Raw genomic sequence first — 25,702 nt, 5'->3', positions numbered from 1 at the left:
ATATAGTTCTTCAAGAGCTAATTAGCTCAAATGTTATCAATTTGCCGTTGTTGCTGTTGCAGCATAAACATTCACCATAACTGTTTCGGGAACGCTGCTGGAAACAGTCCTTGGGCGAAAGTAAATCTGGATCGTTCCGGTAATGAAGAACCGACTGCCATAGTAGTTTATGCCTAATGGCATATCACTCAAATTTTCTGCATTTCTGCTATTCAACATAAAATATGTATCCGAAATGAAACCTCCTTCAATTTACTTCAAATAACTTTATTTTTCTGTGAATATTCGCTTACCTAGATTGTACTTCAAAACTAACAACGAAAAACAAAACGAACAGAACGGATCATAAATTTAACCAGATCTCTATCAGCATCACATCGTTGGTGTTGCCTTTAAGTGCAAAACTTTTATCCGGATTTCGATCGTTGGCCGCTGGAACACAGCGATTATTGCAGAACGTGAGACATCTCAGAAAAGGTAGCAATGTTGCTATTATCACAGCTCGAACACATTCCATGTTCCAAGACTCACCTGCTTTATGATATTTATTGGATGAGCGTGAATTTGAGATTTTACTATAGATTAGTATCAGGGAACGTAAAGGCAGGAATCTAAGTATACGTCGCCGAAACTGCACTTCGTACCTCGTTCGAGGTAAAAGGCATTAAAGTCCTGATTTGCGTCGTTTTAATTACTTTCGTTGGGTTTACGATTTACCGCTTTCTATTCCAACCCTTTTTTTCTTTGGCTTCATGTTGGTTAGCACAGTTCGAGCCTTTCTTTCAATTGCATATTTTCCATTTTAGGAAACTTTCACATAACGCTTCAAGTATCAGAAATAAAATCACCCACAAGTGTGTGTCTGGCGTGTAAAATATAATTTTTATTGTTTTTTTTTTATATTTTTGTATTGCCCATAGAAGAAGAATTTTAAGATCCTTTAGAAATATTGAGAAATATTTAATGCTATTTTTTAATTAAGCTAGCCGTTTTCGAAGTTGTTCCAACGACAATCGGGGCTCGCCTTATTTAGCATACACGCTAAGAATAAGTATAAATTGCATAGAAAATTTATCAATTACTTTTAGAACCATATTTTAGTAACTTAATTTAAAGTAATTATTAAGCATAAAGTATTTCGTTATTGTTCTTTTGTTTGAATTAGAATTGGCTCATATTTAAAATTGAGTTTTCAACACGATTACGATATGAATAAAATACATATATATCATGTACGAGTATGACCACCCATAGATTGATATACAGTGACTCACAGCCCACTTCGCCTTATGTTTTATTCAAAAGGAAATGTACATTTTCAAATAAACTCAAATGCACATTCAAAGATTCATATATTTGAACTATGAACACCAACAAACGAATTCAAAGTAACTTTTAATTTAAATACAAATTTAATACAAAAACAAAATACGGTGTAAACCGATCCCACAGCTTGAAAAATTTTCCGTAATGCCAATTTTCATGAAAGAACAGCTCAAAACAAATCATTTGTTAGTGCGCGAAATATAAAGTCCATACTGCAGTTTGATAAGTCATTTAATAAGAACGGAACCTTTTGGAAGTACTTTAGTTTTGCTGATGAAAACAAATTTAATATTTTTCGATTCGATGGAGACGTTTATCTGGCGCCAACCTAATTGACAGCTGCCGCCGAAGAACCTGCGAGGCTCAGTAAAAGACGGTAGGGGTCACATTATGGCTTGGGGTTGCAGGTCATCAGGACGGCATAACACTACTTATTTAAATTTATCGAAAAATATTGTATTGCAAAGTGTTGGATAGCTCGGGATAAATTTCGATTCTATCAAAACAACCACCCAAACACAAGTCGAATATTGTCAATCATGGCTTATCTGGAACTGCCTCCTTGTGATTGAAACCCCAGCGCAATCGCCCGAAATCAATGTAATTGAGAATTTACAGAGTTCTTGAGCTTGAATTCTCATATTAACAACTGGCAGGACATAAAACGGGCGTTAGAAGAGAAGAGGCAGAAAAGCATATACAATGCCATATACAAAAAACTTGTGGGCTCGATGCAGTCTCGGTTTAAATCAAAAACAAAAAGACTGTCCTATAAAAATTGGTTGGTAAAAATCTTTTTGAAATTTGTATAATTATTTTAAGTTTACCTAAACACATGAAATAAGCTGTGAAGTCGTTTTCGCTGTAATTTGTTCTTGTTGTAAGAATCCCTTTTCAATTGAAAGTGACTTTGAATTTATTTGTTGGTGTTCGTAATTTGAATGTAGTTTTAAGTTTTTTCTTGTTTTTTTTTTTTTGCTTTCAAAATACAACTTACAATTCCTTAAGCTAAATGAACACAAGAAAGCTGTGAGTCCCTGTTTGTACATATATTAGTAGAGTGCGAATCAACTAGCCTAAAGTAAGTTTCAGTTGCTGCACCTATTAATGTAATAGAAAAGGACTTTTAGCGATGAATCGAAATCCCGCTTGAATTTGTGGGCATTGAGCGTCCAAAGTAAAATGTCAGTCAATCCACCAACCGGTAATTTAAAATATGTATAAATTGTTTGTTTCCATTCCACAATATGCATTTTCTATTAATTCAGATCATTTTATAAGGAACTTTTTTGGGATGTGTATAATCAACCATTTTATTTTGGGCGGTATATTCCAGGCACTTTAGTGTTTTCGAAACAAAAAAGCCGCTGTATAATATTTTCATTTGGCGATTCTAGTGATTGTTTGATCGAACTGTGGCCTTTTGAAAATGCCCATTCTAGTTTTCCGTAAGGACTACTGTCTTACTTCAAAGCTTGTGTTTTATAATAATTGTTGCTTCAAAACCTCGAGCAATTTTCTATTTTTGTAACTGCATCAGCACAATCTGTTGCCATTTGTTGTCCTCTGGTCATTATCTTAATACAAACTTTACTAATTTGGGATTAGTCCGTGGCATTCCAGGCCCATAATAATGTGGCACGCTTAAATTTCACAAAACCCAAATCAATGCAACGTCGCTCAATGCTTTCAGAAGACAACAATTCCAACTGATTGCTTTTAATGCCGTTAATATAATTCCTTGTGAAGCATGGGATCGTTGTAAATATACCCGTTTTTTCAATGTATTTGTTCTTTTTGTTTGTTTTTTAGAAATTTCCTTTTCCATTTTTCAAATGCTCTTACAACCTTAATAAATAAAATACCCTCTCCATTAAATTAAGTGTCCTTCTATCGCCCTAGTCTGCTAGTCCTCCATCTTCTTATGAACCAAGTTTGGCTTAGAATGAACGGCTCATTCGACTTGCAATCCATTGGATGATATGTAAAAATATTGCGCTGCGTGGATATCTGCTTAATCGATAAGTCCTTAACCCGTGCTGTTGATGCGTTTATTAAGACATGTAAACAAACTTATCGGCTACGTTAGTTCCTATACACCCCTAAGAAACAACCATCTTGGCAACCGCAGTTTCTACCATATTTGCAACGTACAAAACAAAGCTATGCATGTCTGTGGTATATCTGGTAAGCGTAAGCTCAGTAACGTAAGCTCAGTTGCACCATTAGCTGCGTCTGGACTGCTTAGTTGCGCTGTTGGAAGCATCTGGGGGTATTGATATAAGATATTTCAAATCGGCGGAGGGCCCCGAATATAGCGCAGTTGAGGCGTGAAACTCATTGACAGATTGTTGAGGTTGTCGCAGCAATTGGGCTGCATCAGGCAAGCGGCGCAGAGGAAAGTGATCAATGCCAATTGCATGGGCACAGCTGCTTTGGCAATGCGCCAAGCCCAGCTATTATGCGAAGACTTGCCATCCTTGTCGTCCGCCATGTCCAAGTCGAACTCCAAGTCCGGATCGTCGGCGGGATCACCAGAATCAGGCGCACCCGCAGTCAAACCGGTGCATAGCGCTTTATTGCCCCTTGCGTTTTTAGATGACGTACTTTTACTACCAGCGTTAGCATTTGATTCGGCGGTATTCTTGATTTGATTGCGACGGCCGTTTCTTTTTGCTGTTGGGTTTTGTTTTAAGGGAGAGTTATGGCCATGTGTTGCACTGTCTCTCTTGTCTCCCGCATGCCCGTTAGCTTTCACATTTTCACTGAGTTTGTTCACTTCTTTGTTGACGTTTTCTTCTCCAGGTACTTGTAGTTGTTGTGCCTCTGTTTGCTGTAATTGTTGTTGGATTTTCTTATTTTGATGTGTAGCTGCTGTGCGCACGATCAAGTCGCGACAAGTGTTCTGCAAGGTTTTGAGCTCTGCTTCAGCGGACTCCATGCGCACTGCAATGGACTTCATCGCTTCACTACCAGGGGCCAACGCCAATTCCAGTTGCTTTACTAGACGCCGCAAAACACCCAGACGGCGTTCGCGCTCCGATAGCCCACCGTCCGAAGTAGCACCACCGTCGGAAATTCCAGAGTCCGAAAGCGAACCGTTGGAAGCTGTGAATTTTGCGATATGTAATATATGATTAGGGTCGAGATGCTCCTGCACCGCTGTAAGCTGTGAATGACAACAATTAAAGAAATTTGAACTGAGCGGCCTTTAACGCAGAACTTACCTGCTCCTGACTAACATTTACACGCTCTGAAAGTAATTTAGCCACAACTTTAACATTCTGAGCGAGCTCCACTGGGGTAGCTTGACCTTTGTCCAGAGCACCCTCGAGACCTTTTAACGTACCACGATCCTGCCCCAGCGCTTGCTGGAACTCATACAGCCCATTCTCCAACTGTCGCCAAGCGATCAACGAATTTGTAAGCGTCTCCAATTGTGTATTTATTCTGTGTTAAAAGAAAGCACAGTGTCAAGTTGGGTTTCTGATCGTCATCAATTTCGAAAACAATTGCAAATAGAAATCTACAAATGTATGTACGTACCTTGCGTCAGCATCGTCCCAGGCGCTGTACATGTCACTCACTTCGTTCTTCAAGTGCTTGTGGAATTCATTCTCGGCATTGATTAGTGTGTGTATATCCAATACTTTGGCGCCCTTACTCATCGTACTTGTGCCGATCGAAGCAGTCATAGTAGCGGTACCAATGATTACGTTATCTCGCGTATTGCTATTGAAATCTGTCGTTACTACAACCTTTTTATCTTGAATCACTGCAGAGGATACGAGCTGCTCAGGCTCATTGATGACCTCCTCACCAGCTTCTTGCAATTCCTTCTCTGCCAATACTTTCTGCAGACGTCTTTCCTGACGTGTTAACCAACTGTGCACACTGGCATTCAGGCGAAGCATATTTGTGCGATAATTCTGCAACACCGTTTTTTCACTCTATAAAACAAAAAACAAAACCGTTGTGTGAAGTAAATCGGTGAATCGGTTTGAAATGCTTACCTTTAAAGACTCGATGGCGACTTGGATCTGCGGTTCTGTGTCTAACAGTTCAAACGAACTCTTGTTGCCCAATTTACTCAGAGAGTGCTTGAGAATGATCATTTCTTGTTGCATTTTACGTGCGGATGCAGCATTTTCGCTCCAGCCTAACAGATCCTCCCAGGCTGCTAACAGATCTGCAATTAAAATATTTGTTAGTTTGGCGATTTGAATAAATTGGTTGCAATGATGCCATGAAAACTATACAAGCGGCTCAATGATCAGCGAACCAAATCCGAGTGAATTGAGTTCAACAGTGCTCTGAAACGGAACGTTAACGCATGAATTACGCTGCCCACCTAAGCATGTTGCTCAAAGCTCACTCTATTGCATCAAATAGTTACTGAAAAGTGGTTTTTGTCTTTTTTCATTTGTCGCTGATTTAGTTGAATATTTTTAGAAAACATTTGGCTCGCCGTGAAAATAATGGTGGTTCTCTCACAGTGACAGTTTGGTGCGGAATTTGGAGCGGATTTACCATTGGCTAGTTTTTCTTTGAAACTGCTTTGATTAACAAGCCAGTTTGGTTAACGGTGAGCTCAACTGGGCATGGTAAACGATTTTTTGTGGCCGGAAATTGTTATATGAACTTAAACGATCTTTGGTCCTGGTTGCGCAGAATAGCGCTTTTTTCAGAAGAAGCCACTATGTCCAACACCATTTATACTTGTAATATGTATTTACATATATGTTGATGGCAAAGAACAACACTGCGCTAAACTTTCTACTGAATGCACCGGAGAGTAATGCTTTACAAACACAAAAACAAACTATTTTTCTTCAAAACACTTTATTTGCCACCTTAGTTCTTGGAGCCTTATATCCGAAGTTATGGCTCTTTAACAGTGACAATCACAAAAGTCAAACTCAAATCACAGGGGCATATGCAAATATAAAGTTTTAATATATGTTTATATTGTACCAGAAAAGCTAAAACTATTCCACCAACAAACTTTCCCAAAAGCGAGACAAACAATTGTGATTACGACCGCACCTTGAAAAAAGCAAAAACCCACTGGCTGCATGTGTTTCACATGCAGTTGAATGGAGTTGAATGTAATCGACGGTGGCCATGAATGTAACAGACGCGGGGTAGGTAGTGTGTAAGCGGTAGGTGCAGGCGAAGAGAATCGAAGCCAATGCCACGCAACCCACCGGCAGACATGCAACCAAATTTGGTTTGCTGGCGGCAGTAAAATATTATGTATTCGAGATTCGAGTGGGCTTAGGTGGAGTGTAAATCGCACCCAAATGACGATTTGCACAGTTAAGTGAACTTCAGAAATTTTGTACGCGCTCACACAAGGCCACAACCATAAGCGGTGTTCGATGTTCAGATGCAATTTCATTCACTGTCAGTTGCTGGTGCATGCCTCTCCAAATACCGCCCATAAATCAGAGACATTTGAGAGAAGATAGTAGAAAAAGGTCTGTGCTTTTCTTTCTGACAAAACTATTTTCTTTTGCCGATTTCAAGTAATTACGAATATTCCACCAATGACATGAGTTACCTCTACAGTGCACTGTAGCAAGCTAATATGAGCATTGTTGTTGTTGAAGTTGCTGCAATAAATTGCATCGCTAAGTTGCTTGACGACTTCGATTAATATGTGAGCCATTTATTGTCGCGATTATCACTCACATATCAAATATGCGTATATGTATGTATGCAAGTATTTATGTATGTATATGACGACTTCGCACTTGAATCTGAGTAGTAGTAGTATTTTCTGAGGCAGTCATTTCAAATTGAATCGGAATATTTGTAGAAATTTACGAAAAGCAGGAATGATCAAATAAATGCTTAAAATAGAACCTGACCCAATACTCGGCCATCAGTCAAGCTTTATAATTTAATCTGGCCATAATATCTTCGCGCTCAATCTAATACATACATACAAGCATACAAAACAATACATTTTTAATTGTGAAATTTCTCAATCTGTTGTGAACGTTGACTGGTCAACAATTGCGGAAGCTGTTCCGCTTGAATCGGATATGAAAATCGCAAAATTTTTCTACAACGCACTCTTGTACATAACAACATAAACAATCGAGCACCATATTCATACATATGTATCTATATATATATACATAAGTATGTATGAATGTACGTTATGCCCATCAGAAGTCAATGCACTTTTTACAAATATATTGAAGCTAAGCTTTTGTGATTGATGTGAAACACAACAACTCAAGCAAATAATGCCTAAACAATGGGCAATCACAAATGTAAAGAAAAGTGAGTATAATGCACCGCCTGTTTTCGTATGTGCATTATAACGATGAAACTAATATTGGGAATACTTTAAGGTCATTTGATTTGTTCAGGAATTTAAATCTTGCAGGACTGCAAACGTCAAACATTCTAAAATATCATATTATTTTTCTATCAAACGCCAATCATCATTTGTATCGAAAAAATTTAGCTGCGCTTTTGGCGCTTGAAAAATGTCGGAAGAAAAGTGAGTAGAAAATTTTAGTGTTCCGATTTTTGTAGTGTTAATTTCTTCCGTATCTAAATTTTAAACAATTTGAAGGCGAAGATTCTCGTCAAAATTAGACTCATTACTGAGTAAGAGTTCGCAGCTGGACGGAAGAAAACGAGCGTCCCTTTTAGTGAATGCAGCAAAGAACGTGGTCTAAAGTGTAATCAAAATATATTTTGCATCATAGATCAAATCTGTAGAGTTGCCAGCGCTGCGCATATTGCAAATCGTGGTGCATTTCCCCAAGAGACTCTAAGCCATATAACATTTGCACCAACGTTTACTTTTTCATTTAAATATCATAACCCAAACTCATTTCAAACTTTCGCAGTGCGTTTTTGTTGGGTTTGCATGCATTTTAACATTAAATGGTGGCAATAGTGTTCATTACATACGTGATTTTAACTGTTTCCATTTTTTTTATACCAAACACTTTGAATTGAGCTCACGCAACTTCACATGGGAAAACGCGTTTCTATTTTGATATATATTTTTTGTGACTATTTATTTGTAAATGAAAGGGGGCATATTTACTCGCTTTAATCAATTAATCCGAATCGTGTGATTTTTTCGTAAATAATAACACAAATAATACCTTGTTCGGAAGAGGATCGTGATGTCGATGACGATGAACTCGGTGAGAGCATTTCTGAGACGTCCGTTTGTACCGCGACGTCGACTTTCATTTTCACTTATCTTCTGTGGCAGGTATTCAGTTAACTACATGCATATATATGTAAAATACTGTTGCCACTAACTGGAACACTCAATATATTTAAACAGAACACTTTAACCAGTACGAGTACCTCCGCTTAAGTGCATACATACATACACACGCATGCGTATATTTTCACTATGTTGGGCAAAACATGCGGATTTATTCCATTTTCTTAAAATTCATTTCATTCAATCATTTGAGAGCACGGCTTAAGTTTGCTTCACAAAGCTATTTTACTTTCTTATCAAATTTTATTATACAAATATTTGTGCTGGTAGATGGTAATCGTTGTATATACGAGCATATGTACGCGTGCATGTGCGTGTGATTAGACTACCTTAATGCTTTCATCTTCAGAATACGGTCCATTTTTGTTTACGTTGTTACGTTGTTGACATATTTTCCATTCGCGCTGCCTATTACGCACCAAAATGTGATCTTTGCTGTTGTTGCCTTTATATTATTTCCAAAACATAGGTAAACAAATTCAGCATAGCAATGCCAAATTCAAACGGGAGCTTTGAAATCTCTATCGTAACGTATGTATGTACGCATTCATGTATATTCACACGAGCTTGACTACGCTAAGGCCGCAAACGAATGTCATTCAGATCAAACTCTATTTTCGTGGGGGATGACGTCGTCTCACTTGACACCTCATTCGCAAGGGATGGTTTCTCATCGATTCGGCGCACTTAGAATTATTTAGTAACGCTTAATTATGCATATACATATGTACGTATGTATGTATGTACGTCTCTGATGTCACTACGTTTTTCTTCTTAACATTAAACCGTATGCTATTTATTTTTTGTTACAGGTACGTAAAAATATCACAGATTTTTTATTGAGTTGAAAAGAGTTGAGATTCTTTAATTTTGTGGAGGAACGTTATTTAAGCGCCAAATGACTTGAATGATTGTCTAAATAAACCGTTTTTTATATAAATGTAGCGACCACGACCACTTTGCTAACGGGAGGAGCACACACTGATGGATTTGGGGCGCACAACAAAGTGCTGCTACAGAGCACACGATTTCCGTTACTCACACGACACAGCTGTAGCGTGGCAGTTGTTCCCAAACTTGATGGGAAAACTAAACAGTCGTTGAGCAACGAATAAACATTTATACTTGGCATACTTTCAGAACAGAGAAAAACCTACTTAGCTCTTTGAAAGAAAAACTAAAGTTGAAAAACCAGTTGAAAGTCATTTCCATCAAAGACCTCAAAAAGTGCAGCACACACACTAAACAAATAAAAATATGTGCATACATACATACGCGACTGTCCCTGAAGCAAACGCTCACAACATAACTTGCAATCCAAAGCATAATAAACAATAACAAAGTGTATGGGCTGTAGGTATACTGCTAGTGTTAGTGAAAATTTCAAGGGAGCTTTTGTATTTGATACCTGAACAAAGAGAAGTGTGTTCTCTGTGTGAGAGAGTGAGTTCTCTTAGGCAAACTTTTGGCACGGATTTTCTCTTTTGTATTACTTGTTTCAAAATGACGTAGTACGTTCGTAAAAAAAAATTATATTACATGCCCAAGCTGCATACATACATACATAAATTTATTTTATCGGCCAGTTTAATGAAAATTGCTTTCGAAGCTTCACTTATTGCCGCTGCCAAGCTTTTTTATTTATTAGTCGCTGATTATACTTACATATGTACGTATGTGTATGTATGTGGTATATATGTTTGTGCAAAGGCTGAAAATTGGCGAGGAACGGAAAAAATCTGACATTCTGTTGAAACAACAAAACGTAGCATCAGACAGAACTGCTATGAAGGGCCACCACTTCTCAATAATAAATTTTATTTTCTTCCCGCTTTCGACGTTTGTTTACATTTCAAAACTTTGGCGTTTATGCAATTATTTAACATAAAAACAACCTTCGCCCTTGTGCTTTGTTTGTTTGTTGATTCAACAGAGAAACAGCAGTCACCAAGAAAATTAAATTCGTTTCTGCGTCTATGGAGTTACGTCACTTTTTAAAAATACAAATGAAACATACTGCCAAATATTATATGTATGTACGTGTAAGCATACATACGCAATTATTTAGTATTCCAGCAAATTTCGAAACTTTTAATGAAGTAAAATGATTACAAACTAGCTTTTGACATTTTACACGTTAAGGTAAAATATGCTAGTACGTATGTATGTATGAATGTATATATACAGTATATACAGATATATCGCGAAACCTTATTTTGAGCCTTCACTTTACACACCACGAACCCACCAACACTACACGCTGGCAACCAAGTACTTTTGTGGCCACACCGATGGCGCAGCGTAAACAATTATTTTTACAATTCATATTCAGGTTATTGTATTCTTTCAACAGATAAAAATGTGGGTTACTCACTTGAGTGAAGTAAATACGCTGGAATGCTAGATATCAAAACGATGTTACATTAATGTAAATAAGAGTGTTAGCACCTTATTAATTAGTGGTTAAGTATTCAACATTCAATACAAAAAGTCCATAGCATCAATTTTTAAAGTAAGCTACAGTACATTACAAGTGCGAGCCCTTTACCTCAGCGTGACTCCTTTCGTTAGTTTAGTATATTTACTATTTCTAGTTACGTTATAGCAATACAAATGAAAGTGATGAGCTAATTTACAAGTTGTACATTTGACAATCACATGAATAATGATACAATCACTACGGTTAAATTAAACGTATAAATTATAACTTGAACTACAAAATAAAAAATCAAACGCGTAATATTTTTTCAAAAATATGCAAAATCTTTATTGGTAAAAAAAATAAAAAATATTTTATAAAAGTTTAACAAATTCGTTTTATGCTTGTCAAATGCATAACAATACACTGTTGTTCGTAAATTATGTTAGCTCTCTTCTCAAAAACTCGACGTATTTTATTCTTATTCAATACTGATCATTTACCGTTTATTGCAACTTATATTGTACTTATACATACAAATGTGGGAATGTAAATGGGAATACATTTTTAGATTTAAAAAACAGATCACGAATTATTCACAATTTTTAAAGCTTCAGGCGCTGTGCATTATTTAGAAAAATTTTTTGAAGAACGGAATGCTACAGTTGGCCAGGGAGTATAGGCTCTTTAGTGTGTTTATAAAAAAACGGTAAAGTGTGAAGTACATAAGCATATTACTAATGTCTAATAAAAAGTCTATTGTCCGCGCTATGAACCGTGTAATGGGCGCACACTTGCAATCGACGTGAACATGAAGAGCCAACTCACCTTTTGTTTGGCCGGCACACTGTGCGGAGAGTACTGTGCCAGGAGGGCCACGCAGAACAGCCTCCAGACACCGAATATTATCACGGCAAGTGTTGATAATCTCCGTCTGAAATTCAAACAAATTTACATAATTGGTTTTGGTATTTAAAAATGCTGCTGCCGTATATGTTTCAACTTACGTAATCCTCAGGGCGCAATAGGTGGCAGCGTATCTTTAGGGCTTCGGTGTCTTCTAGGCGGTTGCGGCTTTGCTGTAATAAATTACGCATCTCCTTTTCGTCGTCGGTGTCATCGCCGCTGGACGAAGAGGTGGCCGGTATGACCTTGATGCACTTATCCAGGTTGCGTGAAGAGCGACGACGGTCGTCAACTTTACGACGACGTGTTGATGTATCACTTTCTGATGTGCGACGCAAGGACTGTGCCGAATGACTCATTCCGAATTCCAATTTGCGGCTAGTTGAATCCAGTTTTTGTTGCTGATTCAATTTTTCCATACCAATTTTCGGAGCAATAGCATTTGCTGAAGCTGACAGTGACACCGAACTGTGTGTATTCTGCGTGTCAGATGAATCTTTAACGGAAAAGATAATAAGTTGGGTGAACTTTTTTTGCATGGACTTTGTCCTTACCTTGACATGATTTGCGACGAACCTCTAATGTTTTACGTCTTCTTTCATACTCCAAGTCAAGCGCACGACGACGTCTAGCATGGTCCACACTGTTGGCAATTGTGTCTTGCGTAATGGTTTTTGTGTCCGTTTGTTGCAATGAGTCCATACGTGGCGGAGACAACGAATCTAAATTGTTGGCAGCAGATAGCGAAGAACAGCAATCCGACTGCGAATCGATGAAATTCCTAGAAGAGCAAACAATTTATTTTTAGTCATTTTTCAAGTGCAATACCGGCCCCTGTGCGCCTAGTGGCTGCATAACATTTTACTTTAGCATACCAGCTGTAATCTGTCAAAATTTAAGTGTTTAATAATGCTACAATTTCCTCGTAGAGGACATTTTGTGGTATTAGTTATTCCCTTCTGCAAAATTCACTTGCAACGATAGTAGAGCGCACGCGAGTCGACCCGTTTATGTAAAGATGTATGTTCAACTCACCGGTAATCGTCGCCGAATTCCATTAGCTTTCTGGCTGCGTCCGAATCGAATCCTTCAGAGTAGTTCTCTGAATTATATTTTTCTTGATAGTTGTCCCAGGCTGTTTCCGAGAAACTGCTGTGATGATCCTCAGTACCAGTGGTGTATTCTGTGTTGAACAAAAATTTTCAAATTAGCAGATTTGCTTTTAATTGCAACAAAATGGAAACCGAAATAAAAATATTGCATTTCAACATAAAATAACATAAAGGTATGCAGATACATACCTACAGCCACAGCCATGTGCAATCTTACACACAAAAATACGTACTAGTGTACATATACAGTCACATGTTTATGGCTATAGATATGCATTTGTGGTTGATTATTTGCACAAAGGCATATTTTTTAATTTCTACAAAGTGTGTGGATACCTCGCTGCTTCTGGGGCACTGGTGTGGCAGCTTAGAACACGAAAAACATTGCAGTGTTAGAAAAAATTGTATTGAGAAGTGAGAGAAATTACACTAAAAGCTACTCATACGAAATTGTGCAAAAATAAAAAAATTTAATAAAATGACAACACTGACAATGCCTAATGTAAAAGCAAAGCGATTCAAACCACACTAACCTCCTTGCTGTTCTTCTTCATCGTTCATATAGGTGGCCAATGCTGCCAACGACCCTAGCCGCTTCTCATTGCGCATGTATGCCGAAGTATAGGAGCCCACGCGAAAGTTGGGTTTCATCAACTGCGCCTCCTCGCCGCTTTCGTTCTGCTTTTCTGGCACTGCGTGCTGTTGCGACGGCGATTGTACCAACGCGTTTTGTGCTACACCGATATTGCCGCCTATAGCGCCCTCGTTTGCCACTGTGACGTTACTGCGTTGCAAGCTCAAGAGCGCGCTCGTTATCTCGCGTATTTGGTGGGCAGACATCGATTCACACGACTTCATGAGCAGCGTCTGCGTGAGTCGCGGCACCTCGGCTGTGTCCTCTGACAAAGAATCTGGCGTTTTCTTGCCAGCCGAATGTGCGTTAGAGGCAACCATGCCAATAATTGTACCAGATGACATTTTCTTCTTGCGTGTTTTGCGCCGCTTCAACGAACCCTTACTATTGCACACTTTCACTTGGGTTACATTAGTGGTGGACGAGGAGGAGGCACGTTGGCGACCAGGCGATAGAGAGTCCAGTGCCGACTCACTGATAGAGTGCGTGGCGAGCCCAGTTTGCACGTTGCTTACCGTTGCCACAGCCGTCGCCGTTTGCACTGTATCGGTGGTCAATTGCGACAAACACGACACCGACCATGGTCGTTCCGACTTACGGCGTGCCTGTGACCGTTTCACAATCTTGACATTTAAACTCTGGTTGCTGCTTCCATAGCCTAGTACCGTCGTTGGGCTGAGAATTGGTTCTGCGGAGCCTCCAAAGCATTCGGTGGAGTTGCCACCGTACGAGTTTGTGCTAGTTTGCATACAGGTAGCTATGGAGTCTGTGTGACCCTCAGAAGTATCTGAACCAGGCTGTGGAACGGAATCTGTTTCCGATGCTTCGCCCGATGCTTCACAGTCATCGCCTGCCTTTACATTCGCATTACCATGTAATTCACCCGTAGGATTCCTGTGCAATTGAGTTGGCGTTGATGGTTGGTGCTCCAGCCACTCCTTATGAAGATAAAATAGAGTAAATAAGAATGAAAATGGAAACTTCTTAGGACCACTTACTTGGACACGTTGTTTGATCGGGCCTGGCATGATCACCTCTCGTTTTTTCACTGTTGACGACAATTTGATGACGGAATGCTTCTGTTTCTGCTTATTTGGCGTCTTTAATGCCTCGGCGTCCCGTACTAAATGCTCTGCTTCAAGTACCAGCTGTTTGATAGATTCATGTGAGAGTGTACCCTGAAAGCACAATAATACACAACCAAATGAGCCGATAATCGAACAACATCAAAACAAAAAGAGAGTTGCGATAAAACAAACTACTTGTCAGCGTGCGAGCTTGTGAGCGAGTCATGCTATCAGCGAAAGAGTATGTGAATATGAATAGCCTGATAGGGAACTTCGCAAAGAAAAGTATTAATTGGACGTGTGTGCAAAAAGCAAATGATTAACTCATTCACTTGGAAGTGGAGTAGAGTACCGGCTATGCGGAGTATCTTATCGCCTGTTTTTTCTACTAAAAAAGTGAGCCATAGCCCCAAGAGTTTATGAAAAATAAATACATACCTACATCAGTTGACGTTTTTTGACTCATGTGCATACAAAGTCACACACATACATGTATTTATTCACACATTGAAATGAACTCGCAAGTGACAAATATTTTGACAGCCTTGGAGAGAAAATCGAATCCGCAAAATAAGTCAGATCCATTTCTAGTGCATAGAGAATTCAATTTATTTTACATAATTTCGAACTGATTCCGAACTACAGTACCTTCCGCTTAACCGTACTTCAAGAGACCGATAAAATCGGCGCACAATCGGTTTTAATAAGCACTCCTCAAAGTCTTCAAAAACCGATATTTTTACTTTTTTTATATTTGAATTTTTTTCTTCCAAAACCGTTCATCACAAGATTTACATATATTTTTCCAAATCGTAGAGACGGTTGGTTTGCTTGGCATGTGTCATATCTTGCTGTAGCCGTTTAATAATTTCATACTTTGGTTTTAACGAAAATGCCTTTTGTCTGCCAGTTTGAGTTTTATAAGTGTAACAGAAACGTAACTAAATAAAAATACTACATACCAGTTCAAAGATAACTAAGATTCGAAGAAGCTGACTAAAATGTTGCGTAAGTAAGTCCCCGTAAAGTATGCGTATTTTCTCGGTACTTTTTGAAATAGCTCGTCTTAACCGGAAATTTGCCTGAATCCGAGTATTTCAATGGTACATATTGGCGAGCAATTGATGCTTTCTAAGGCACCGCACTATAGAATTGATCCCTATTTAACTACATAGTATTTGCGCTGAATGCTCCAAATGGCTATTCCTGTATGTTAATACTGTATTCTACATGACAGGCTTTTATGGGTAGCATCGGTTAATAATCTATGGCCAATCGAAGTTTATCCCGAAATACTCCTAAGCTGGTTGCGCGCAGTACACAACGATCTAACTGAAAACTTCATATGAACCCTGCAGGTAGAGGATTGCATACTTATACGAGTATACCCTCTACTTTAATCTGCTAGCTACACATTCTACAATTTCTGTTCTTATCATACAAGGAGATCTATTTTGCTGGAACTTCTAAGTACTAAACGTAGATATACCTTCTGCTCAAATATGAACGAGACGTTATCAATAAAACGGTCCGCGGATGACATATGGCAAAAATCAATTTTTTGTTTTTTGGTAGGACTGTTATAAGCTTACATGGCAAATTTCAGCGTGATATGTCACATAGTTTGTTTTCTGTGCTACTATAAACAAGTCAAACTCGAGTGTGTTCTTCGAATTTAACGATGGAAATTCAAGTTGAACAAATAATTTGTTTGAAATTTTGTTATTCCAACAAAATTTCGGCTTCAGACGCCTTAAAAATTTTGCAGACAACCTATGGGGACTCTGCTCTATCGCGTGCATGTGTTTTCCAGTGGTACAAATCGTTCAAAGAGGGCCGTACATCAACCCAAAAAACCACGCCAAAGTCGCTCAAAAATTAAGGTTATGCTGACTGTTTTTTTCGATTACGAAGTTATGGTGCACTCGGAGTTCCTTCCGCAAGGCCGATCGGTTAACGCTGAATATTATTTAGACGTTTTAAAGGGTTTGCCTGAGAACATTCGTCTTAAAAGGAAGGAATTGTGGGACAACAAGTCATGGTTCTTGCATCACGATAATGCATCAGCTCACACAACACGTCTTGTTCGCGATTATATGAACAAAAATAATGTTAATATCATTCCGCAAGCACCGTATTCGCCTGATATGGCTCCATGTGACTTTTTCCTGTTTCCCAAGCTCAAGTTGCCGCTCCGTGGAAAACATTTTGAGACAATTGAAGTCATAAAATAGAATTCGAAGAACACACTCGAGCTTGACTTGTTTACAGTAGCACAGAAAACAAACTATGTGACATATCACGCTGAAATTTGCCATGTAAGCTTATAACAGTCCTACCAAAAAACAAAAAAATTTATTTTTGCCATATGTCATCCGCAGACCGTTTTATTGATAACGTCTCGTTCATATTTGAGCAGAAGGTATATTACATACATATGAACATAACTATACAGTTTTCCATTTGGAATTCTAGGTACAAGGGTTCAGATTGAATATCTAATTACCTAATTTATGCGTATCAATTGTTGTGTAAAAACTTTTCAGCAGCCTACTGCTGATAATTATAGTATTAGTTGGTTACTTAATCTGATTTTTTTTTTTAACTTTTTCGGCTTAGTTTTTTAAATTGTGGAAATTATATGTGTATGTATGTATATGTACGAATGTACAAATATAAATTATAATATTTCAATTTACAATTTAAGTAGGGCATGTCATTCAAAATAATTAGAGCACAAAGTTAGGCATTTTTAGCAGCATAAAAGGTCAGTTGTAATAAAAATTAAAATGACAATAAGTCCATGCGCTATGGCATATCAGTACTAGTTGTAAATCTGACACACCTCACTGACTTCGTTTTCACATTCAAGTTTACTAACATGTACCTACTATGTACTACTGATATATGCACATATGTACGTACAAATATAAAAACAAATATTTGTACTGCCCACAAAACCAAACGATGAAAACTCACTTGAAAAAAAAAACGTATTTAGTGCCAGCTTTTCGGGAGCTCTTCTGTAAATTACTTCTCAAATAGCCATAATTCCGATTAAATTATTGCTAAAGAAAACACTTTTTTCGGGATCTGGTAGAAGAGCTTTCATAAAAACTGTCTTCAAAAAAGTACTTTCTGGACTTCAAACTATACATATGCACATAAACAAACCCTAGACTTTTCACAATTATAATTATATCTATGGTACATACACAATTACTTAAGCTGTACATTAGTTGGAAGTTTCATCTTCACAAAAATAGACCTCAATGTTCGTTCTCCAGCATCATTCTTTTTTATTCTTACTTTCATTATTTGAAAGTTTTTATTAAGATTTAAACTCTCGCACTCTCGCTCGTCACCTCTTGCTTTTATAAAAAAATTTCAATTTTCACAGGAGCGCGAAAGAAAAGTTGATTATTTCAATCGTTCTGTACTGGTACCCCTTAAAACTGATTTCGTCTCTCAATAAACCATTAAGTATGTGAAAGATATGGGCGAGATCATAATTATATGGGAATTTCTCTCATACTGGGACATAGGGCATTTATATCGGATTGGAGGAGGAGAGCTTTTTACCCATCTTCGATAAGTGTTTCAACAGACAACGCCCAGAAATAAGCATCGATCGATGAAAAGAAAGTCTCCAAAGTAGCAGTTTCGAGTTTTCAAGCGGTTCTTTAAGTGTCTCTTAAAGGTCCAAATCCTTCCAATAAGTATGAGCAATGTGCGTTTTTAGAGGTCACATGTGAGAATATTGCAACCACGGCATGAAAAAACTGCGACGCCTAGGTCTTGCTTGATTGTATCTAAAATAACGGCGAGTTCACTAAGTATTCAGGCAAAGCTGGGTTTCTACGACTTAAGCCATAGCCATGCAACATTGGTTTAAGCATTTCTGGAGTTTTTAATTATAAAAAAGAAATATTTTAATTATGCAAACAGAAAAGCGCTCATAATGCTATTTAAAACTAGTAAAAGCCTTGGCACCTGTGTTTTATCTAAAGAGTGATAGGCTGTAAAAATAGTTGAAATGTTTTCATTTTTGGTTTACTGGTGCTGTTTAAAAATCTATACATACATATGTAGACGCACATAATACATTATACATATATCCGCATGCAACTAATTTTCGTTAGTTGTTCGCACTTCGAATCAAATAACAAGCAGTGAGCTGTCCTTAAGTTTATTGCAGAGCAATTACGTTATTTAATTGCATTTGAAATTGTATACGGACGCTGCTCGCATGCATACTTACACATGTGCATACGTACATATCCCGTAATATTCGTTTGTTGTTGTGTATACGATAATTCATACTGGCGAATACTCGTAAAACCATTTGTTACAATGCAACAACAACAATCGTATAAAAGTGGCTCAACCTGCGTTACTTGAATGTTTTGCAGGCGACAACAATAAACGGAAATAATTTTTCAAAAGCAAACGAAAATTCGAAAATGACCACCACAATAATTGCTAACGCTGGCAATAGCGAACGTCTAAACGTGCAATTGATAAATCAGTGCTCAAAGAGAAAATGGTTTATAAGAGGACGGAAGGACGGACGGGAGGACCAGCGTACAAGACGGAAACAAAGGAGAGGAAACAAGTCATCGATATAACTCGGAGCAACAACCACACTGCCATATACTCCATACATCAGCAAATGTGGCGATTGGGCGGCTGCGATAATTAATTACAATTATTAGTTAAACCATTGGACATACTTGGACTTAGTCAACACAATCGCCAATTAAGCCACTGAACACCGACATTTGCAACAACAGCAACAGTACATGCGCCCGTGGGCCCCAACTTGCCTCTACACGCAAGGCGATTTGGCAGATGCAATTTTGCGATTTGCTATACTACCGAAAATTGCCTTATTCTTGCACGTTCGCAATCACCACTCTTGTATGTATGCATATACTATGTATGTATGTGAAATAGTCCCACCACAGGGAAATCTAAAAGTAAAAGGCTAGGATTTTTTCCTTCACGAACGTCCAGTGCTAGCAACAACTGAAACTTCTCAGTTCAGTTTTTAAATAATTGAGCAATGGAGCAATGAATCAATGGATCGGCGGATATTTTGCCCCTGGCATTGTATGTTTATTAAAAAATGTACACACGTATGGGAGTGCATACAAATGAACGTCTTCTAAAATGTTGAAACTCCGATCCTGTGATTGGCTGTCTAACTTAATTGCTCAAGCACACGCAAATTAACTTAAAACCGAAATCGAAATCGAAACATCTCGAGGTACGACTAACTAAGAAAATTGAATATGAGATTTATCACACGAACCATTTTAAAATAATTGGCTTACCAATATTTTATTTTTAGACAAGTTAGTCTTTTGCGAATTATTATTGTTTTTATTATTTATTTGTTTGTGTGTTTTGCTTTTTCATTACTGCCGCCGCTGTTCGTTTTCCCTTCTGCAAAATTTTTGCACAACTTTCACAATGAAATGGAGCAGACTGAACGACAGCTGTATGACTTCACAGCAAGACCCCGAAGAGTTGCCGATTCGAATGGCAATCGTTTTGCAAATGTGTTGATTTCCACTTTTATTCAAATTTAATTTTGTTGGCAGAACAGTGAAGGGGTGCGAAAATACGAACAAATAATTAATAAGTATGAGTTTTATTATAGCCGCAATATTCAGGGCGTACGCTTGATAAGATAAGCTAACAAAAATCGATTCATACTCACACTTAGCCACTTGGCACTGGTTCTAATTGCGAAAATTTCGCTTTGCAATCACAATGTGATTTTTTATCTGTTATAATCATATTTTTGTACTTGTTGCTGTGTTGCTGTGCCCAGAAATGGATTTCGGTTCTTGTACGATCATTATACGAATATAACGAAGATTACAATTACAAGAGTTTAAATACAAGCTTTCAGTTCAGGCAGCAAACTAGTGTGAGAGGAACTTCGAATGTGAAACTTATGGGTTACAACTGCGGGGTGTACATTTGTATGGAAGTATATGTAAGTGAGTTTGTCTTATTATTAACTTATGGTATTTGCATCCGGGGATCTTTTTCTTCTCTCCTTTTGCCTTATTTCAGTGGCATATGGTTTTACGAGGAACCCCATAGAGCAAAGAAGTAGTGGAGCAAGTTCAACTGAAGGTTGAACAAAGATAAGAGGACTTCGTCCACATTGATATGCCTATGTATGTATATGCTCACCTACACATGCAGTCCATTCGTAAAGGGTACATTTAGCGACGACTGCTTTGGCAACATACATAAATACACATTTGTTTATTTCGCAGTGGACCCAATTCAAATGCAAATTAAGTTCAACAAATTCACATCGCACTAAGGATGGCACAAATTGGTAGGTAGTTGAAAAGTTGATGCTAATAAATCAGCTGCAAGACAGCCGACGCATATTTGACTATCTAACGCACATGTATGGAAAATACAACTCTGTATGTACGTACGTAAACGCACAGGTACATAAATTAGCAAGTTTACCTACCCAATTCGCTGGTGGGCTATTGTGCGAAGTTGTGGGCTTGGCACCTGAGCACGCATGCAAGGCCGCTCAAGTGCAGCAACAACCCATCGGCGCGCACACTCACACTCCAATATCCACACAAGCATGTTGCACGACAGCACTGACTATCTGCTAGACGCCATGCGTGCGTGCCACGAATATGACCATTTGCGCACACAAATGTACGCCAAGTGGATTGCCAATTACGCGCTTTCTGCAGCAGGTAGCAGCAGCAATGCGCCAGCATTTTGTTAGTTTGATTGGTTTTGATTTGAAATTTTTTAAATATTAAACTCTAATTTTATAAAAGTATCCGCGACGTGCAATTTGTTGCTCGCCATGGAAAATGTGTGAAAGCGACAGCCGGCCATTTGTGTTGCACTTTTTGTACAGGCTTTTTGCTGTCGGCTCGATAAATGTGTTAGATCAGTTGTCAAGACCACAAGCCGAGCCCACCTCCGGCTCATCTGGCCGCTGAAACCGCACGCAAGAAAGCTAATTTATTTCGCGAAAAAAGCCAAAGCAACAAAAACAACAACAACAGACCACCAACCGTGGACCACATACTACCAGCTTGGTGACAGCGAGAAAGATTGCAACACTCCAAGATATTATTGCGTTAGCAAATCAATAAAGTTAACGCGCTGTTTGTCTAATGGGGTCCAGGGTTTGTGAGGCAGTGCATTTAGATAGGTTCACGTGTACATATTCCAGTATACAAATAGCACATTTGTTTACGCAATGACTGTCGCATTGGATAATTGATGGGAGGCCCCTGCAATTGTGGGACGGGTTAGAGGGAAACTTTGTCTAAGCCACTTTCAAGCAGGTATGCGCCGATTATTATTATAATACAACAAGAAAGGAAGACGAACTTCGACGCGGACCGAACTTAATATAGCCGCGACAATATCATAGACACTGAGAGTTATAGATTGTTACATGGACGGACGGAAATTTAGTTTTAACATATGAAAAGTCGGCGTGGTTTTGATTCGAGATTAATAATATTTATGGTTTGTCGAATTCAAATGAGGTGGGGAGCAATGCGCGTACCAACCTTGGGAGAGTTGTATTTAGTCATTATCGAGATACACAAACGCCTTTACCAGTGATGGGGCGTGGCACTGCCGATTGAGTAGATATCACGTTTTTGGCTTTTTTGAAAACTACCGTTCTATGGGAGGTGGACGCGGTTATTCAAATAAATCAACTTTTGATCGCGTTATCGTACGCACGGACGGACAGACAGACAGATATGGCTAAATATATTCCTCTGCTCATTCTGAGCATTTTGGTATATATAAATTTGTCTATATCAACCGCTAATCGAACAAAATTATAATAGCCATAGACACAAGTGTTATATAAACCAATAAAAATTATTAATTTTTATTTTTTTTTCCGCACTTAAATGACTACTTTCTGATTTCAATATTTTGCTTTAAGAATTAATTTTTTATTCCTATATTTTAGCTCAGGCACGATGCTTATTTCCCAATTAATATTTTTTCCATATTATAGAACTCAAAATGGCAGCCTAACTAATGAAAATGTTAAGGAAACACTGAAATCAAGTCAAATAACGGGTGATTTTTTAGCTATTATCTTTTTAAACAGTTGGTTTAAACAGCTGACGCACGTTTCGTGTTTTGTTTCACTGTCAAACATCTTCAATTTGGTCTATAATTTAACCATGAATCGTCTTACAAACGAACAACGCTTGCAAATCATTGAATTTTATTAAAAAATGCGTGTTCTGTTAAGAAAGTTTATCGCGCGCTTCTTCCATTTTATGGTCAGTTTAATCGACCCACTGAAGCGGCTATTCGAGCTATTGTGACTAAATTTAGAACCAAATTTACATTATTGGACACGCTTACGTAGAGTGCGAACTGAAGAAAATATCGCTGCTGTATCGGCCAGTGTTGATGATGACCATCAATTATCGATTCGTCGCCGTTCGCAGCAATTGGGCCTCTGTTACTCAACAACGTGGGAAATTTTGCGAAAGGATTTAGGTGTGAAGCCTTTCAAAATACAGCTGGTGCAAGAATTGAAGCCGAACGACCTACCGCAACGCAGAATTTTTGGTGAATGGGTTCTGGAAAGTTGGCCGAAGATCCACTTTTGTGTTCAGCGACGAAGCTCATTTATGGATCAATGGGTACGTAAATAAGCAGAATTGTCGATTTTGGAGTAAAGATCAGCCAGAAAAGGTCACAGTTTAGTGCGGTTTATGGGCTGGAGATATCATTGGACCGTACTTCTTCAAAGATGCTGCGAATCGTAACGTAACTGTGAATGGTGAGCGCTACCGTGAAATGATATCCAACTTTTTTTTGCCCAAAATGCAAGAGCTTGACTTGCCTGACATGTGGTTTCAGCAAGACGGTGCCACATGCCACACAGTACGCGTAACAATGGACTTGTTGAGCGCCTCTCAGTTCGGTGAACATTTTATTTCACATTCGGAACCTGTCAATTGGCCACCCAGATCGTGCGATATAACGCCTTTAGATTATTTTTTGTGGGGCTATGTTAAGCTCATGTCTATTCAGACAAGCCTGCTTCAATTAACGCATGGGAAGACAACATTAAAGCATTTATATGTGAGATACCGGCCGAAACATTGGAAAGAGTATGCCAAAATTGGACTAAGCGGATGGACCATTTGAAGCGGATCATCATTTGCATGAAATAATCTTCAAACATTAAATTATATGGACTGTACTATCGATTTAAATAAAAATTTCATGATTTTTCTGAATTTTACGTGTGTTGTTTTGAAAAACTTTCCTATAGCTCTTAAAAAATCACCCTTTAGTTTCGCGCGTCAAAAACTATTGAGTCCAATTAAGTATATAAATATGTATATAAGGGGAAATATGAAGAAACGAGTTTATATTTGAATTTTTGCCACAACATCATCGTTTCAATATCCACATGATTTTAGGTTTTTATCACAACATTTGGCCCCTGGATCCTCCGCAACTACAGAACATTTATTGCCGCAACATTAATAACGTTAAAACATTGATTTGTAAGTATTGCTCAACTTATAATGATTGTCATCCCTGCAAAAATTATACTCAAACTTAAATTGTGTGCCTAATTATAGCTCATGGCAGTAATAGATGTAGCTCATGATTTAATTATTAAAGGTTTGCTCACTTGTGACATTCGAATTTCGACACTCCCTTACAAAAGGTTGTATTCAAGAAGGGTGAAGAAAGTGGAGCAATTAAACCCTCTTGTTAAAAATGGTAGTAAACGTGTTTTTACACTTAAATGGAAACACACTGCGAACGGTTTAAAAAATAAGTTTAAATTAAAATTTGAATGTAAATGTCATATTTCATGGACAATGTAAATATATTTCGTACATGTACATATTTTTGTGTATAAATAAATATATGATACAAATAGAAGTTATTGGTGTAAATTTCCAGGTGTGATATTAAAGCAAAAAAAGGTTTAACTTAATCCAAGAAATATATTTTGTGAATTAATTTTTAAATTTAAAACTTATCACAAAGTTGCAAAAATTCAATTCTTTCAAAGAAGAAGCGGATTCTTCCTAAATTTATTGCTCTAAACAAAACTATGCACTTACAACTACATATCATACTTGCCAATGGCTTTACTACGCTTAACCCACGTAAGTTCGGAGTTTTGACCCAATGTCACGATAATTCTGCAATACTAACAACTTGACAAGTCACCTGTACTTATTTCAATTAATTAGGTTAATTATTTGATACTAGTTGATACAGTCTAGTTCTGGAAAAGGCTTCTTGACGCCTACCCATTTGAAGATACGCTCATCGAAACATGTTCCGTCAATCCCAGTTTTTTTTATAATGAAGCCTGCAATGTATTCGCGGAGAATATGCAACTCGTTTTTTCTTCAATCACCTCATCATCAGAAGTAAAGTTTTTTTTTTAATTCTTTATTGATGTGTAATGGCAAATCCACTCGGTGTCATCAGTTTGCATGTCACCAAGTGTAGCAAAACTTGCGGTGTTCCGGGCTGATATTCTTAAATGAACTCTTGTTAGTAACCTATGTATTTTGAAAGCAACCTTACCATCGAGCTCGGATTGTCAAAATGTCCATCTTTCACGCGCATTGCCCCAAAAAATACTCTATGCTATCCTATCGTACTGGTCCTGGACGTTCGGAGCAAGTTTTTGCTCATACGGACACCATTTTGAAAATGAAATGTTCTTCCTACAAATTTTACTTTTCCTGCACTTTTACTCAAAATTTCCCGAGCTGGCAACTCAGTGTCTTGCTAAGGGAGCCAATTTCTCAAGAGAGAGCAAGAAAGCTGCTTCCTGAGCAAACCTTTTATAATTGAATCGTGGATGCAATCGTAAGATCAAAAACGGATTTTGAGATAAAAAAAAAAATTAAATAAAAAAAATTGTTTTCTTTTTTGAAG

General features: G+C 38.0%; 1 protein-coding gene and 1 long non-coding RNA gene across 8 annotated transcripts in view; one reads left to right on the top strand and one right to left on the bottom strand.

Moving 5' to 3' along the window:
- Nucleotides 1–855: 855 nt before the first annotated feature.
- Nucleotides 856–25,702, bottom strand: part of LOC128861299 (klarsicht protein) — a 190,494-nt gene continuing 165,647 nt past the window's right edge. For 4 of the 6 annotated variants that reach the window (XM_054099335.1, XM_054099336.1, XM_054099337.1 and 1 more), the window contains 10 exons: nt 14,663–14,842; nt 13,564–14,602; nt 12,954–13,101; nt 12,473–12,699; nt 12,020–12,414; nt 11,841–11,946; nt 5,340–5,515; nt 4,873–5,276; nt 4,554–4,776; nt 856–4,495 (listed from right to left, as the gene is read on the bottom strand). In XM_054099335.1, the coding sequence (XP_053955310.1) occupies nt 3,617–4,495; nt 4,554–4,776; nt 4,873–5,276; nt 5,340–5,515; nt 11,841–11,946; nt 12,020–12,414; nt 12,473–12,699; nt 12,954–13,101; nt 13,564–14,602; nt 14,663–14,842 (3,777 nt within the window). In that variant the 3' untranslated portion in view covers nt 856–3,616. Of the gene's footprint in view, nt 4,496–4,553; nt 4,777–4,872; nt 5,277–5,339; nt 5,516–8,462; nt 9,734–11,840; nt 11,947–12,019; nt 12,415–12,472; nt 12,700–12,953; nt 13,102–13,563; nt 14,603–14,662; nt 14,843–20,067; nt 20,178–25,702 lie in introns of those variants that run through there. The other 2 variants (XM_054099340.1, XM_054099341.1) reach the window with 2 other exon arrangements.
- Nucleotides 20,658–24,623, top strand: LOC128861300 (uncharacterized). 2 transcript variants are annotated; one of them, XR_008454361.1, is made up of 5 exons: nt 20,658–20,738; nt 20,819–20,967; nt 21,028–21,092; nt 24,211–24,297; nt 24,376–24,623. It is a non-coding gene; the product is annotated as an uncharacterized LOC128861300 (long non-coding RNA). The 2 variants fall into 2 exon arrangements; XR_008454360.1 differs by having other exon boundaries at nt 20,819–21,092.

Source organism: Anastrepha ludens, chromosome 4 (assembly GCF_028408465.1).
Source record: "Anastrepha ludens isolate Willacy chromosome 4, idAnaLude1.1, whole genome shotgun sequence".
Classification (NCBI taxonomy): domain Eukaryota; kingdom Metazoa; phylum Arthropoda; class Insecta; order Diptera; family Tephritidae; genus Anastrepha; species Anastrepha ludens.
Note: the sequence above shows the minus strand (reverse complement) of the source record. Positions and strands in the feature narration are given on the sequence as shown.